This window comes from Cebidichthys violaceus, unplaced genomic scaffold (genome assembly GCF_023349555.1).
Source record: "Cebidichthys violaceus isolate CVI_PGR_0920_01 unplaced genomic scaffold, fCebVio1.0.p SCAF_51, whole genome shotgun sequence".
In the NCBI taxonomy this organism is placed as follows: domain Eukaryota; kingdom Metazoa; phylum Chordata; class Actinopteri; order Perciformes; family Stichaeidae; genus Cebidichthys; species Cebidichthys violaceus.
Window position 1 is genome coordinate 1,484,125 of NW_027176717.1, and position 16,261 is coordinate 1,500,385.

The following is a 16,261-nucleotide window of genomic DNA, read 5'->3' on the forward strand; positions in this document are numbered from 1 at the left end:
AAACAACCCAAATGTTGATTTAAACCGATAATATCAATATTTTGGTGGAAGTCCATATTTGTATGAGAAAACTTTGCAGACACTGCCATCTTGTGTCATTCTCTTTCACAGTGCAAGGTGTGCTATGCAGGAGCGTAAGGAGAGGGGAGTCATTAGAGACACCTGTGCGTGCGGGGAGGGAGCACAATCAAACGCAGTATGGAGGAGAACAGAAAGGAGTGAGCGTGTTAAAGAAAATATGTGTTAAAGAATTCAACCAGTTTCTAACTGTCTGCTAAAAGAACAGTACTGTAGTAGAATGCACTAAAAGTTTTGTGGCGGCAATTCCAAGAAGCGGTTGGACTTTCTGGACATCCTGGACCACATGCTACTGGCTGAACGCCGATCACCGGAGCAGGTATGAATGGAACCACTAACTCTGGTAGCGCTGCTCATAGACCGGTGAGACAACACCCCAGCCCGCCGACATTACATCTATTATGCACATCAAAGCAATACTAATCGATTTTCGACATGCTATACTATGACTTTTCAATTTTGTTTCGACATGCTATATACTATGACTGTTTTTGACTTTTTTCGACATGCTATACTGTGACTTAACATTTTTTGCCATATTATAATTGGATTTTATCATGAATTTTTCGACATACTGTAGTATGGCTTTTTCCCTTATTCTAGATAGTTCTGTTGACAAGAAAGAAACATTTTAAATGCAAGTTATATTTAATGGGAGAATCAGTGAAATGGATCAAGTCTAAAACATTAAAAAAATCACTTTGAGTACTAAAATGATTCTACTTTTGATGTGAAGCAAATACATCCGTTTACTTGCGTTCTAAGAAGTGAAAATGATCACACCAAAAAGCACTATTTTCAAGACATGAGGTGAACCCAGCTCAACTTCAGTCTGCATCTGACAGTTCTTTAACAATTTTTTCTATTAAAATACAGTGGTTGGGAATTAATTTCACAGGCAAATAGATTTATTCTTACACTTCTGCATCTCATGTAGTTTTGGGTTGGCCAGTGTACATTCAGAAAAACAATACCTTTTGTATTGTGGCATCGGCTAGCACCAATCTAAATAACTTTCCGATTGTTGTTATATTAAAGCTCACAGGAACTTCAAAGTCCAGCTGTGTGTGAACATGAAGCTGCATCTTTCTCCAGTCCAGTTTCATACTAAAGGTTTGTGGTTCAATTCCACATTGTTCCCTGCACCAGTTACTCTGTGTGAGTTTAATTTATTCTTGAACAGATAGTTTACACCAACCGATAACATTAGCATGCAGACATTTTTTTTCAGTGGTTGAACATAAGTCACTGCTCTGGTCTCCTCTGGGCTGAAAGCTTCCTGAAGCAGATCACAAAAACGTCTCTAAATATATTATGTGAAATTGGTAATTATACTTCTTAGGATTAAAAAAAGAAGTTGATTTTTGTGCTTTGTTACTGATACAAATCGTATTTGTGACTCGAATTTCATATTCAAATGTTTCTCTGGTGGAGATACAGCATTGTAGAACGTTTTAATTCTCTATGTTTTAAAACTTCATCAAATATGATAAACATTTTCTGCACTTTGTTACAGAGAGGATCAGTCAAAGACGTCTCCTTCCTGTGACGCTAAAAGGCGGGACTCCCCGTGATGTAAAGTGAAAAAGGATTCTTGCTTCAGTCCTTTCTGTTCCATGGCCTCTCTGAGATGAACCGGTGGCTCCAGGTAGTACTGATGAAGAAGGGATGCAATGTTAATTGAGAAAAAGTGATTGTTTTTTACTTTGTCATCTAACTTTCAAAGTGTGGCAGCAAGCCGGAGATTGCATTAAACTGGGATAGCGAACAATGACACTGGTTGTGTTACCAGAATATAGTGACCAACAAATTACTGGAATGGAATGGGTTATACTATGATGGGTCAGCGGTTTCTGGAATTTTTTTTTATTAACATTTCTTATGGTTCCTTCTAGTGTATCAGGACCCTAACATGTTTTAGAGAGGTCTTTCTGTTATTTAGCCTGGCCTCAGTGTTGTGAACATAAAAACCTGTCAGTATAACGCGGCCCATTTCATCAGGACCACATGATTTACTGCAGAACTGCATTATCTAGCAGGACACATTTATCCTCATTGTATAGAAATAGAGCTGAGTCATCGTGTCGTCCTGCTCATCAGTGTCACACTTGGTCCTAGCAGCCAATCAAATTAAGCAAGAGTTTTGATGCCAGTAGATGTGGGCTACTGTCTTTCAGAGAGAAACCACATTTGATTGCCAAGGTGTTTTTGAAGCGGGTCAAATTATTACTTTAAACCACAACTAATTAACTGCATATTGTACCTCATAGGCAAGAGCAAAGGTTCCCCAGTGAATGGCCACGGACTGTTTGGCCTGAAGGTCTTGGTGGATCCGAACAGCCTCTTCTGGATCTACATGCTGCCCCTGCATCATATCCCTGAAAAACAAAGTTCATTTTTGTGTCCGTTTGTCTACTTTTACAAAGGATGTAGGGCTTAGATTTTGTTGACATTGTCATATTTAGGTGGAATTAAACTATCAAATTGAAACATTTATGACAGAACCTGGGCAGGTAAGCGCCAATGGGGATTGCTGCGAGGTCAAATGGTCCGAAGCGCCGGCCAATCTCCTGGAAGGAAGTGCAGTAGCCGGTATCGCCAGCAAAGAAGAATCGATGATCAGGGCCCAAAATAGACCAGCTGCCCCATAGAGACTGAGAGAAACCGCAAACAATATGAAGAGTTACATTCATGTACTTAATATGCTTTCAACTAAAAAAAAAATGAAACCCTCTTTGTGCTGTTTTACTGAAAAAAATGGGTCAGCTATTGGATTGCTTACCAAGTATTTTTGCCAAATGTACCTGGTTATGTGTCATTCGCCCTCTACTCTTCTAGTGATTGAGTTGATACATTAAAGGTAATGAATTACTACCTTGTTATCGTCCAGCGCTGTGCGTTTGCTCCAGTGTTGAGAGGGTGTGCAGACGAAGGTAACATCATCATGACCCGGGACACAATTCTCCTCCCACCAATCCAGCTCCATCACATTCTCACAGCCCATCTTCACTAGCCAGTCCATCAAACCCAGGGGCACGAACCTGTGTAACATTTCATTGCATGTAGAATATCCCTTTTCATATGTATAATGACTTTTTTTGCCAAACAATGAATTTTTTCGACATACTATTTTATGACATAATATACAATACTGTGTTTATGCCTTTGTCCAACATACTGATTTTTTTTTTTACATACTATACTTTGTTTTTTTTTTATAATATTTGTACAACTTACTATACAATTACTTTTTTATATCATACTACACTATGACTGGACAATGATTTTAATGGCACGCTATACTAAACCTTTTTATGATATACTATACTATGATTTTTACTGGCATACTATATAATTTTTTTTTAATGATATTGTTATGACATTTTACACTACAACTTTTTCCTTTCTCATTTGATGGCATACTTTAATTATTCCAAAATCGTGGAATACTCTCATAATGCTCTTTGGTTGAGAGTGTAAGCTGAATACTTGAACTACAACTAATGAATAAAATTAAGACTGGATCTCAAAACAGTATTGTTGACAATAGTTCCACAACACTTACCAGCGTAGCTCCCCTCCAAAGCGTGCATTAAGACTGGCCACGGAGCCAGCATCCAGATGGTCATAATGAGAATGACTGATGACAACAGCATCGATCCTGGGCAGCTGTTGGCAGAAGAGTTAAAACATGAAACCATGGTAGCAGCCAAAGAAACTAGGCGTAGGAGAAATAATATGATTGAGGACTTAGTTTTTTTCTAAGATGAATTATCGTAAGGACAAATTAAAAACAAAAAGTACCACACCTGTTCCACAGTGCAGGGGGGTCCTCTGTACCTTTTGGGCCCCATGAACTGGAACGGTGAGGCCCTCTGACTGAATATTGGGTCTGTCAGAATATTCAGCCCGTCCATTTCAACCATAACTGTGGCGTGACCCAGCCAGGTGACTCTCAGACCTGGACCAGAGTCAGAGAGGTCTGGGCTCTGGACAAAGTACGGTTCCATCACTGGGAGCTCACCATCCAGAGCCTTCACAGGAAGGAGAAAGGGACAAAGAGAAGGACGGGTACAAGCAGCACAAAGAGAGGTGGAAGGATGGAGGAATGAAAGGAAGAGGGAAGGGTTAAGAAGTAGAAGAGAAGGACAGGGAAAGAAAAAAACAATTGCATATTGATTATGTCTTATGACTTCATTTGATCATACTTTAAAAAAAAAGATCAGTAATCCCCAGTCACCCTTATAACAGACTCACTGTTAGATGTTACAGTGCTGCACTGTTTGCTCCTCTTTAAACACGCTTTTGTTGCTGCTTGCAGGATTTATTTTTAATAAAGAAATAGCTCTGGTCAACTTCCTTTTGTGTAGCTTGAAGTTTCATCTGTTAAGTATGTATGCATGAACTTCACAAGGAAACATACTAACAATATTACAAAATGTTGTGAGCTTATCATTAAACTTTTGATCTGTACACCCATTCACAGAGTGAAAAAAAAAAAGTCCAATTAATTTTTCTGCTGCTGTGTGAGAGTAGTATTTGAAGCCTGTAAAGCTCTTACTGAGCTCAGCATGGTTTCGACTAGAAACTAAATACTGTGTGGGTTTTGAGAGTTGACAAAGGGCATTAATCCTACTAAGAGAGGTGGGAAACACTGTGTGTGAACTCTAACACTGATCACTGTACGGATAATAATAATAATAATAATAATAATAATAACTAGAAAATTCCACAGGAAATTTTGACAGTGTGGCTGCTACTGCCTGAAGAAGTCGCAATACACACACACACACACACACACACACACACACACACACACACACACACACACACACACACACACACACGTTACCAGTAGTGTTGTAAACTCCTGCCTCCTTTTAACAACAAAAATGGTATCATGAGAAAGATAAGACTCTGCCAAACGCGGTGATGTGTTTTTTTATGTTTGTGGTGTTAAAATGTGAGCTCCAGAGCAATAAACAAAACTGGTACCGTCTGCTTTCTTTGAGAAATTAGTGGTCTGATTTAACATGGAGCCTAATGGAGCAGTCGGTTAGAGTTCATGTCGCTCTGCGGCTCTTTGAGCCAAATGTGTAAGTCCGTTGGATTCCAATGACATCTGTGTGCGACGGCACAACATTTCCAAGCTTTTTGGCCAAAAATGGTGTATAAAGAGTGAAAATTGTGGGAGCTGGAGCAGTTTGTTTGTAAAAATCACAGAATATTTTCCTGCTCTGCTCCACTTTGACAGTTATGTCTAAGACATATGAGTCTTATGTCAGTTAGTAGTTCTGCATTAATTAGACATCACGTGATTGAACAGCCATTGCTGCATCGAACCACCGATTCTCTGATTGAAGGATGACCCTGCTCTACACTGAGCCACAGTCACCCCAAGAAGTAGGGGATCGAACCATCAACCACACTGCATGTCTTCAGGCTTTGTAAGATTACAGGATCACCTGGAGAAAATCTTAACAGACATGAAGAGAACAGCAAACTCACTCAGTAAGGCCCCAGGCTCATTGATTTGAACCCAGGACCACACTGGGTGACCATGCTGTTCTGGAACTTTGAGAATGGGGGTGGGGTAGGTGTGATTTTGACTCCACAACACTGGACTTTGGAGATTGGTGGAAGGGGGGGGGTCTCCATCTGAAAGGGTCCCCTGTCCTGAGGGGGGGTCTGGGGTTTCATTGAGATAGGAGGCAAAGTGCTCTTGAATCCTATCTGTAACATTGCCTTTCTTAGGTCCATTTTCAGCTCCTTCTTTTCCTCTTCAGCCTTTGTGTACATGGACTTGTACATTGAGGAGTTTCCCTTTTCAGCCATCACTGCTTTCTTCAGGTCCCTCTTGTCCCACTGACACAGCTGCAATTTTTGGATGGCGTCTTCCAGCTGCCATACCAACCTGTTTGTCAGGTCCTCAATCTCGGCATTCTGTCTCTTCAGAATTTTCTTTAGTTTACACATGTGGCGGACATCCACATTGTTTCGCTTAAAAAATGTGTCCCGCTGTAGAATGGCTATGTCTTGAGACAGTCTTGTGCCCAGTTTTTTTGGAAAGTTTTTAACTCCTTGTTTTCCAAAATGAGGAATTTTACCTTATCTTCCGTGGCCATAATTAACTCTTTTTTTCTTGGTGTCCTGGAGGTTGAGCAGTTCTTGATGCTGCGCTACCGTCTCTTTGCAGCGCAGCAACTCTTCTTGTAACTTTACCCTCTCCTCCATGACCGTGTTCAATTGAGTGGCCAAGTCGGCCTTGGAACCTTCCAAGTTCTTATATTTGGCATTTATGTCTGCCAGCTGCGACTTCACGTCTTCCAGCTGTTTTTCAACAGAACAGTAATCCCAGTTAGCCTTGGCCATTGCTCGGTTCCTTTCATTGGCCTCACTTTTTAAGATTTGAACTTCCTCCTGCAGATTCTTAGTAGTTGTTTTGTTTGCAGTGAGTTCCTCCTGACCCTTCAACAAGTTGTTTTTGATCTTACATCTCTCAATCTCAATGCCCTGAGTCTGGTTGATCTCTTCTCTTACCCTGTCCTCTAACTCAGAAATAGTACTTCTGAGAGACGCGATCTCCTCATGTTGTAACTCAGTGACCTTCACAGACTCTTCCTTCTTAGTTTTGAGATGTTTGTTGGAGCTAGTCATGAAGTTCAGTTTATGCCTAATCATACAAATGAGGCCACGCTTCTCCTTAGCCTCTTTTTCGTGGGTGTCTAACTTCGCCTTTAAGTTGTTCTCATTCTTTTTCAATTGATCCACCTCGTCTTCCAGAGTCGTATGCTTTTCAATTTTACTTTTCAACCTATTGATTTCGGTCTTGTATGCACTCTTTTCTTCTTTGTGTTGCCTACGTTTTGCGGCTTGTTTCTCCCATTTTTCTTCTTCTACAGTGATTTTGTCTTCCAACAGGCTTTGATATGTAACTGCTTTCTTTTTTTTTTTAAATGAGTTGTACTCTTCATTCAAAGCCTTGATTTTTTCCTCAAGAAAATCAATCTTTCTCCTCTGTGATTGATATGTAAAATTGTACGATTTTAGATTTTTCTTCTCCAATTCACAATACCTTTTTTCGGTACTTTGGAGCATTTTTTTCTTCTTCTGTCTGCCAGAGTGATCTTTCCTTCACAAAGTCCTTCAAGACAGAAAAGTGCTTTTTTCTAACTCCTTCTTTTCTTGGTCTGCTTTTGCAATTGTTTAACCTCACTCTGGAGTGGAAGCAGCTTCTTTACTTGTGTTGTGAGACACTTGTATTATTCTGCCAGCCACTTATGATGGGTTAATTGTGTTGTTAGGCCAACACTCTGGGAAATTTATCTATAGGCATGTTGATTGTTTGTTAAAAATATGATAAAATATAACTGTTGACTAAGACTTACTTACTTACTCATAGTAAATAAATTTAATAAATGGGACGAGGCGCTGAAGTCAAAATTATGTAAATGAAGCACCACGAAAAAGTGAGTTTTTTTTCAGCCGAAATGACTGTAAACTAATCAGTGATCATTATGTTTTGCAACGAGCCATTACGTCATGAGCTAATTTGCATATATTCACAATAAAATGTAAATATTGAATAAATACTATACTATGACTTTTTATGAAATACTATACTATGACTTTTATATGAAATACTATACTATGACTTTTATATGAAATACTATACTATGACTTTTTATGAAACACTATACTATGACTTTTTATGAAACACTATACTAACATTTTCCATGACATACTAAGTCTCTTGTTTCAGCTTGAAACGATCCCAACCTTTGGACCCTTTCTGTTGATGTCTTTAGTCTGTATCGAAGACGTCCAGCAGGGCGCCAGAGTGCACACTTGAACAGAAATGAAGTGTGACCTCATATTTTCTGCCAAAGTAAATGTGAAGTTGTGAAGCAGTGACCCAGGAGACCGGGTCTACCCTTGTAATGTCCTGGGGTCAATTTGACCCCATTCAATATTTAACGTCTCTAAATAAATGAGACATCATTTTTTTGGCTTCATATTTAATGACTTTTCCTAATTAAACGTGGACAACTGGGTAAAGATAAACTCAACATGTTGATATGTAAAGCCATTAAAACACCACTATATACTGTATTATATTGGGACAGTTCAATTTAAAACATCTATTACTGATCCAACACTGGGACTTGGATTACTTGTGATATTATGCAACAAATATTAAGTAAATAGCTTTAAACGTTTACTATAATAATACTAATAATAATAATAACAACAACACACCTCTTTACTAGTTGGTATATTGCTGTGATTTTTATCCAATAACAGGAATCTGAGCAGGGTGGTGTAGGAGGGGAACCGCCATGTGGGCCAGGGGTTGGTCCAGCGGCCATGTTTGTCTCGGCAGGACTTTGTTACTTCCTCCTAGAATCAAAGTAAACCGTGACATTTTAGCCATTTATTTTAGGCTTAGAGAATGGCATTTCAAACAAAGTCAGGTTAAAACACAATACACAACAGTTAGAGAACTGGAAGGATGGCATGTTGAAGGAAGGGGTTATGGAAATGACGATTGAGTGTCTGTTGATGTGTGTGTTTCAAGTAGAAGAGGAGGTTTTGCTGGTCAGGGGGATTATGGGAAGTGAGGTTTTACCTCCAGCCGGTAGTCCAAGCGGAAGCTCTTGCGGGAGGAGCGAGAGGAGCTGCTCTTCCTTGGAGTCCGAGCAGCCACCTCTCCACCCTCGGCCCCTCTCAGCATCCCAACATCCTGGAGAACAGGTACAAACACAGACACACAGTGATGGAGACCATTTGCATTCTCCAGGGCATTTCAAACAGGATGGGAAAGTAGCACCATCAACCAAATAGCCAACCATGATTAAGACACCCTCTTGTGCCACCAAATTGAAATAAATATGAATTTGGAATCATTTTCAGCTTCTGGTTGCTTTGGGTGTAACAATCTCGCCAAGAGTTATGGACTGATTTAGCATTGCGCTCCTACAACACACAAATGGACAGTTTTAGAAAAAAAAGGATCAAAATCGATGTAGCAGAACCAATGATATGTTTTGACTGGGAAGAAGAATGCATGGAATAAAAAAAACATGACGCTTGATACTATTTTTTTTCTCTTCACATATGCAGTAGTACCCCCAAAACCTGTAAACAGACTTCTGCAACGTTCCCTTTGAACAACTAGTGCATGAGTCAAGAAAGTCAACTACAGTGACCGTAAATATAACTTTTCACATTTGAAAAGCAGAAACTTATATTTGTTAGTATTAAAGTTAGTTTACCACATGTTGTGAGTTGATGTGCAAGCTGCTTACCTCCACCAGGCCATTTCTCTCCTCCAGAGCTGCTTTGCCTGAAGATGACGGCTTCTCCATGGGCTCACCACCACACCTAGCGCACACACACACACACACACACACACACACACACACACACACACACACACACACACACACACACACACACACACACACACACACACACACTTTTAGCTCACATGTCATGTCACATGCCGTGCTTGAAGGTGCACCAGAAGCAGCTGAGGAGGACAGCGTTACATTCATACAGCAACAACAACAGAACACATTTAACAGCTGAGAGTGAAACCATAGTAGTTTGCATATGAGAAAACACAACAATGATAATCAGACACACAGCAATATCGATTTCACCGAATTCAACTGACACTGTGAAATAGTGCTACCACAGAGCACCAACTACTAACTCTGTGTCTCAGTATTAACAGTGATCTTATCTTTTAACATCTTGTTGGCAGGAAAAACTAAGTTGCTTAGTGAGGGCGACAGTTAAAAACACACAAAGAGCTGTTTTTACTCTTGTGTAATACTGATGCATGCATGACACAAAAATAATGAAGGACATCCACATAAAAAAAAGCCAAATTAACTATAAATATGAAGTGATTATGCCAAACTATGATTTAACTGTACTCATTAAATCATACTGACACTTCATTACAGGCCCAGTGCAACAGTTGAAACTGCTCTGACTCATTTCTTTTTGGGAACTATCTACCTCAAACATGGTGGTGCAATATTAAACGTTGAGTTGAGCCCTACACTGTGCTACAGGTCCGGTTTCAGCTGAGCTGACTCAGGTAAAATAAAAGGAGTCCTGGGCTGACTCTGTGCCTAAAAGAAAAAGTTACAACATATGAGTGAATTTGACATCTTAGTGTAGGGGTAGGAGAAGATACACCTACATTTGCTACGCACAAACATTGATGTTGGCTCCCACACTCCAAAGCCAGCAGGTCTAATCACAGCCCTTCCTTATCCTGCTATTATGCACAGCACAGCGCAGCACACACCCTTACTAACTACTATCCACTTGTAACCGATTCATTCGTGCACTTATGAGGAAATGCACTTGAGGGTGGCCTTCTTTGCTATCCCATATTGATTGAAGATAATTGTGAGATATGCTTCCTTGGTAGCATGATATTGTTGCGAGGCTAACAGATGGATCCTCTGTTGTGCTAAGAGACACGGCCCCACAAACGCACTGGTCCTCTTTGAGGGAACGCCACATGTTAAAGCTATGGCGTGCTGATGATGCACCCGGGCCGCGTGAATAGACTTTAAAATGCACAGAAACACAGACTCTCTGGGACAACAATGGAGCTCTGACAACCAAACAAAGATCTATGGAGCCAGCCAGGGTGCCCGATGTGGTCATATCCAGCCTGAAGTGAGAGTTTCTCTTCTTCTCCGTCATCAGATTAAATTCAATACTTCTATCAAGTGATCAGACATGATTACCTCCAAGTTATTAGAGGAGAAACACAGCCTGTAGCCCACACTATTTGTGCAGGACATTTAAATGCTGATAACCATATTTACCTAGCCCAGATTTCAGTTAGGTGTCATTATGACTGCGCAAACACATTTTTATTACAGCTATTATCATGATCACGCACAAATCTGAACATGAATGAGTGTAGTTGTGAGACTAACTGCCCAAACATTTGATGAGCAGCCTCAACATATTTAGATATCTTCAAATATCTCCCGTTTACAATGTGTGAACATTGACACAGACAGGAAACACAGCAGCAACAATAACACCGGCTGTGTTATTCACTTCTTTGCCAAATACGAGAAGGAAATTGAGTAATGCTTGCTAAGTTACACTGTAGCAGATTTTAAGAGCGAAATGTGTCCCTTGGGTAAAACTACAGTGATAGTATGTAACAGATTAAAACGCGGGCCACCATGCACGCACTGTCGAGGAACACGACCATCGCTACGGGCTATAAAACTACACCAGTTGTTACTATTTTCAGCCAACTCACCTGTAAACTTGAACGCAACAGAAGCAGTTGTTTTCTTAGCGGGGAGACATGTTTGTTGCGTTTACGTTAGCCATATACTCTCGTTAATGTGAGCTGGGTCACATTATTAGGACCTGAGCGTTTCCAATTCTGTTGTAAATGAGTATAGATGTGCCTTTCAGTCACCAGCGAGAGGAAACTCAAAAAGGCAACAGTCAATGCCGTAGGAGGAGGACGTCTTTCAGAAGGTAAGTCGGGGAGTTTAGATGCAGCAGGACGGTGAGGATCATTAGTCGGCACCAGCTCGGCTTCTCTGACGTAGGTGCAAAGCCCTCTGATCACGTGACCGCCTCTAAAAACTCTCCCTGTGACTGCAGGCTGCTAAATAATAATAAATAATAAATAACTAAAAACGCACTTAAATAGAAGTAAGGGTGAATTCATATTTTTAGGACTAAAACAATTAAAGTCTTGCTTACAAAATATTTGTAAGACCTTTATCTTATTACTGCAACTTGGACGGGTAAGCGTTCTATTATGTCTGTTATATTATGCTTAATCATAGAGTACAAATAATTACCAATAATAATGATTCGAATAACAATACATAAATAGAATAGCCATATCAATTTAATTCACGCAATCATATTTATCTATTTTATTTTTAACATTGATTACTTTGTCAATTATCTAATTGTTTATTGGTTATTATACTTTCAACCCAACTAACTGTGCTATATATTCAACATTTCATATCTAGAACTAGATTTAGAAGAAATGTGATCCCTTTCAATAAAATGACAGCGGAATACTTTTTGACCACCAATCATCATAATCAGTCATCTACCTGGAAAAGAATGGTGCTCAAATTAATAATCAAATGAAAAACTCATGTTACATTCATTTACTACAAGTGGACTAATAATCCGTACACACTCCCTGGCACACATGTCTACTAACAGCTGTAAAACGTATGCACTACTTGAACGTGTAGACACAGGCTTACCTTGAACTGCTCCTCCTAATGAAGCACACCTGGGGCCAGTTGAACCCGAGCACACACTCGGTTAGTCGCTCGTTGTGTTTACTAAACTTACGCCCACACGCCAGAAACACGTGTAACTGCCTGCACAACACGGGCTCCATGTTAGCCCTTTGCATTGGACCTTTAGTGACGAACACTCGGAGAACACAAAGGAGCGTTTGTCTGCAGTTTAAGAAAAGTTGTTGAGCGTCCGGAGAGCTACAGTTTGAACTTCCTGCCAGATGCGTTCAAGGACTCTCGGATATTTCATAATTCCTAGCTAGGCTTTAATGAAACTCTCTTTAATTCCCTTTAGATACAAACACATTTAGATTTGTTATATAAAACATGTAAAAGCTTCCTCTTAAATCTGTAAATGTTATTGTACATTTATTCTGGAGGTAGTCAACAGAATATTTGAGTATAACATTCTGTTGCATAGTACTGACTATGCCCATCTTTGAACAGGACGTCTTACTCCATATGGATTATAGGAGTTACTTAAATCTTCATTACAGTGGGTGCAAACTTCATGACTAAAAAAAACCCAACACCTGTCTTCCATCATGTTTTATGAATCAACCCTCCCTAATGGTTACAACAGAAGAGAAATTTACAGGCAATCCTGAAAACATTGTAACTTTATATAGAAAATTGAAAGATCAGTAAAAAAAACACAACAAATGAGCTATTCATATTCAAAACTGTTCACACAGATGTGGATATCTCATCAGGTAGGTGTGAATACTGCCTGGTGATCCAGCAATGTTTGGGTAGAAAAGAACACCATGAAAGGTGAATCACAAAATCCTTGTTTCAGTCACAAGCAACACCGCTAACAAAACACAACACAGTTCAGATTTTATGTTTATGTTTTCAGTTATGCAGTAAAAACATTATGGTAAATTCTGTGGAAATCTTCTTTGAGCTTTGTGATATTGAGTGTAGAAGAAAAAAAGGAATAAACAAAAGTGTAATCATAAAATATATCACAACAATGGCTTTTTTTCTTTTTTAAATCACTTTGTGTGTGTTAGTCCATGTCTCAGTGATCCTTGTGGTCTCAGTGATCCTTGTGGTCTCCGTCCTCCTCCAGCTTCCTGATCTCTGCCTTCAGGTGGTTGATGTTTTCTCTGCTGGCTTTTAGTTTGTCTTTCAGCTCTGTGATCTCCTGGCTGGTTCTCTTCTTTGCGGTCTCCATTTTCTCTTTGGTCCTCTGTTCCAGCTCACTGACTGCAAACACACACAAGCAAGATGACAGTAACTCATGTCCATGCTGCTCTTCTGTACAGATGCACAAACATTGTTTTTCCCTTTATGCAGGGCACCGATGTTAAAGTAAAGCAAACGGGGCATACTAGTCTGTATGCGTCTTGTGTTCATTGTGTGTGTACATACATTCGGTCTCATGCTTGTAAGCACCCAGGGTGAGTTGTCTCGATGTGGTCAGAAGCTGCTGCATCATGGCCGTGGGATCCTGGAAGATCTGAAAAATGACAAAGAAAACAGAGTCAGGTGCATCGCCCCCAATTTACAGCCAAACCTCCCCAACCCATTTTTTATCAAAAATACTGATGTGATGTGGTTATGTCAGTTTGAAAATCAAAGCTCTAGATGTGTGGAAACTTTGAAAATTGTATGCGATTCATGTAATTGATAGTGACAAGATTAATATTAGTAGGTAATAATAATAAACATAAATGATGCAGTAGAGTAACTGTGGTTACAAGCTACCAGACGTACCATTTCATCATAGAATTCAGAGACAACCGTCTTCTTAGGTATTGCACTGGAGTCTGACTGGAACAGCTTCAACAGATGGTACAGAGTCACCTTATACACACACACACACACACACACACACACACACACACACACACACACACACACACAAATATAAAGCATACATACAAGGAGGTAAAGCTCAAAATTCCTGGGTTAAGTATCAATATGCAAAGCAGCTCATGAAACTATCGGTGAGGCTCTCACAGGTCTCTCATTGGGGTCAATGAAGAAGATCTTGATGATGATCTCAAACTCCCCCCAGCCCGTCTCTGTGATCTCATACGGAGGCTTGGTCACCACTGGAAGGAAGAGAAACACAGCGAGCCACTACACACCTTTAACATATTCCTCTTACATGTATTGAATGTCACATGTTAATTTTAACATAAATAAGTAACAGTTGTAAATGTCCACAGGAGATAATGCATCCTGACGACAGAAACGGATCCATTCAGAAGCAGCCTCCTCGTCCCGTACTCACCTCTCAGAGGGTTACCATAGCTCTCATGAAGCTTGAACTGGATTTTCTTCACGTAAGCAGACATATCCTAGAAGAACAATGTATTTATGTATAAAATAAAAAAGTGACATTAGAATTGGCTGGCCATCTTTGCTGTGATTTGGATGTCTCACCTCATTTCTGTAAGGCTTCACATAGACAGACCACTGGTGCGTGTGTCCATCCTCCTCTCTCTTCTTCCCAAAGTAACGGGCAACGTTCCCAAACACAATGGGCTTCACGATGGTTATTCCCTGCAGATGAGAGGGAGAAACATGTATAATCATATGAATACTCCCAATTACAAGATATTAGAAAACAGGACAAAGAAGCCGTGTAGGTAACGTTACATGAATTCTGAATAAGGCAACTATTAATTAACATTTTCGATGTTTAATTGTTAAACTGCTGTAATAATAGAATGAGCTAATATGTTCCAATAACACAACACTGCTGCAGTGTAACGTTACCTTCACTCGCCCCCCGGAATCTGGACCGAATTCAGTCATCTTTTTAAACATAGTACGGTTGAGAGAGTGAAGGTGATCCCGTAGTTCACTCTAGAGGACTCTTCTTGTTCCACAGCATGTATCCTCACTGAACAAACCTGCCATTCGAGCGTTAAAAGTGCGCTTTATACAGCCAGCCTTCTCATTTCAAACCATCAGCCAAACAAGAGCCGGAAGTGACGAGTGCAGCGTTTTAAATTGCGCGGTAGGAGCGAAACATGGGCGACGTTAAAGGTTCCGGCTGATGGAGGACGTGTCGGACAAGGAGCGCAGAATTATGAAATACGGTTTTGTAATAATTTGTATCATAATTTCCTTGATGGCTCAAACAAACTGCAAACGCCATATTAGCTTTCCCTAAGTCTGTCTTTTAAATTGTAGTTTTAAAATCCCTGTTTAAATGAATCGTATGGGTGTTTACACCAGTTAACCGAAGAGATGTTTTAATGATCAGTTGAATATCAAACATTCCTTGTTCAACTCGCGTTAAATGTGAATGTACTAGATAAGCAATAAGATAGCACTGCTATAATACATTTCGTCCGATAATTTAGTCATTTAATGACACAACGACCCTTAAATAGGTAAGACTCTACTCATTTCTACTTACGTTCACTTCATTTAGTATTTGGTAGACATTTTTAACTACAAACCAATGAATCCAATCATCTCTACTTTCAAGGTTTGCTAGTTTGTTTTTGCACCTTCATCAAACCCAATTTGGGACAATGCTTTTAGAAAAATGAAGAATTTGTGGACCAAATTGATATGAAAACCTCATTCACATTGGTAGGCTTGAAGTAATTCATATAGTCTACCTTAACCTGATGCCCACTATGGAGACTAATAGATGCATCGTGTACAAAGGAAAACCACAAAACCAAACCAAATTCAAAAATGTTTTATTTCTTTTAGGGGCAATGACCACATGATGACTTTACTATGGCTCTTTCCTAGACAGGTAATGTGTAGTTAGAATAAGAAATGTCTGGCAGCAGTAGTACAGGATGACAATCGTCCCCACTGTAAATAATCTAGAGGGGACTTTTAATCTAGACTTAACTTCCCATGAAGCCCCG

The 16,261-nt window shown here is 39.8% G+C and overlaps 2 protein-coding genes across 3 annotated transcripts; both read right to left on the reverse strand.

Annotated features, from left to right (window-relative positions):
* Nucleotides 1-680: 680 nt before the first annotated feature.
* Nucleotides 681-12,596, reverse strand: napepld (N-acyl phosphatidylethanolamine phospholipase D). Of its 2 annotated transcripts, none has more exons than XM_068731410.1 (10): nucleotides 12,372-12,596; nucleotides 9,387-9,462; nucleotides 8,708-8,821; nucleotides 8,338-8,478; nucleotides 3,888-4,112; nucleotides 3,644-3,747; nucleotides 2,954-3,119; nucleotides 2,584-2,732; nucleotides 2,342-2,456; nucleotides 681-1,732 (listed from the first exon to the last, which is right to left on the reverse strand). In XM_068731410.1, exons 1-10 carry the CDS (start codon nucleotides 12,524-12,526, stop codon nucleotides 1,601-1,603), a joined length of 1,377 nt encoding a protein of 458 aa, XP_068587511.1. In that variant the 5' UTR covers nucleotides 12,527-12,596; the 3' UTR covers nucleotides 681-1,600. The 2 variants fall into 2 exon arrangements, with proteins under 2 accessions (XP_068587511.1, XP_068587512.1); XM_068731411.1 differs by lacking the exon at nucleotides 12,372-12,596 and adding an exon at nucleotides 11,387-11,667 and having other exon boundaries at nucleotides 683-1,732.
* Nucleotides 12,597-12,944: 348 nt separating this feature from the next.
* Nucleotides 12,945-15,359, reverse strand: yeats4 (YEATS domain containing 4). The gene is made up of 7 exons (XM_068731371.1): nucleotides 15,144-15,359; nucleotides 14,808-14,927; nucleotides 14,656-14,722; nucleotides 14,379-14,473; nucleotides 14,133-14,222; nucleotides 13,788-13,875; nucleotides 12,945-13,622 (listed from the first exon to the last, which is right to left on the reverse strand). The coding sequence occupies exons 1-7, from the start codon at nucleotides 15,192-15,194 to the stop codon at nucleotides 13,453-13,455; spliced, it is 681 nt and encodes a 226-aa protein (XP_068587472.1). The 5' UTR covers nucleotides 15,195-15,359; the 3' UTR covers nucleotides 12,945-13,452.
* Nucleotides 15,360-16,261: the final 902 nt, after the last annotated feature.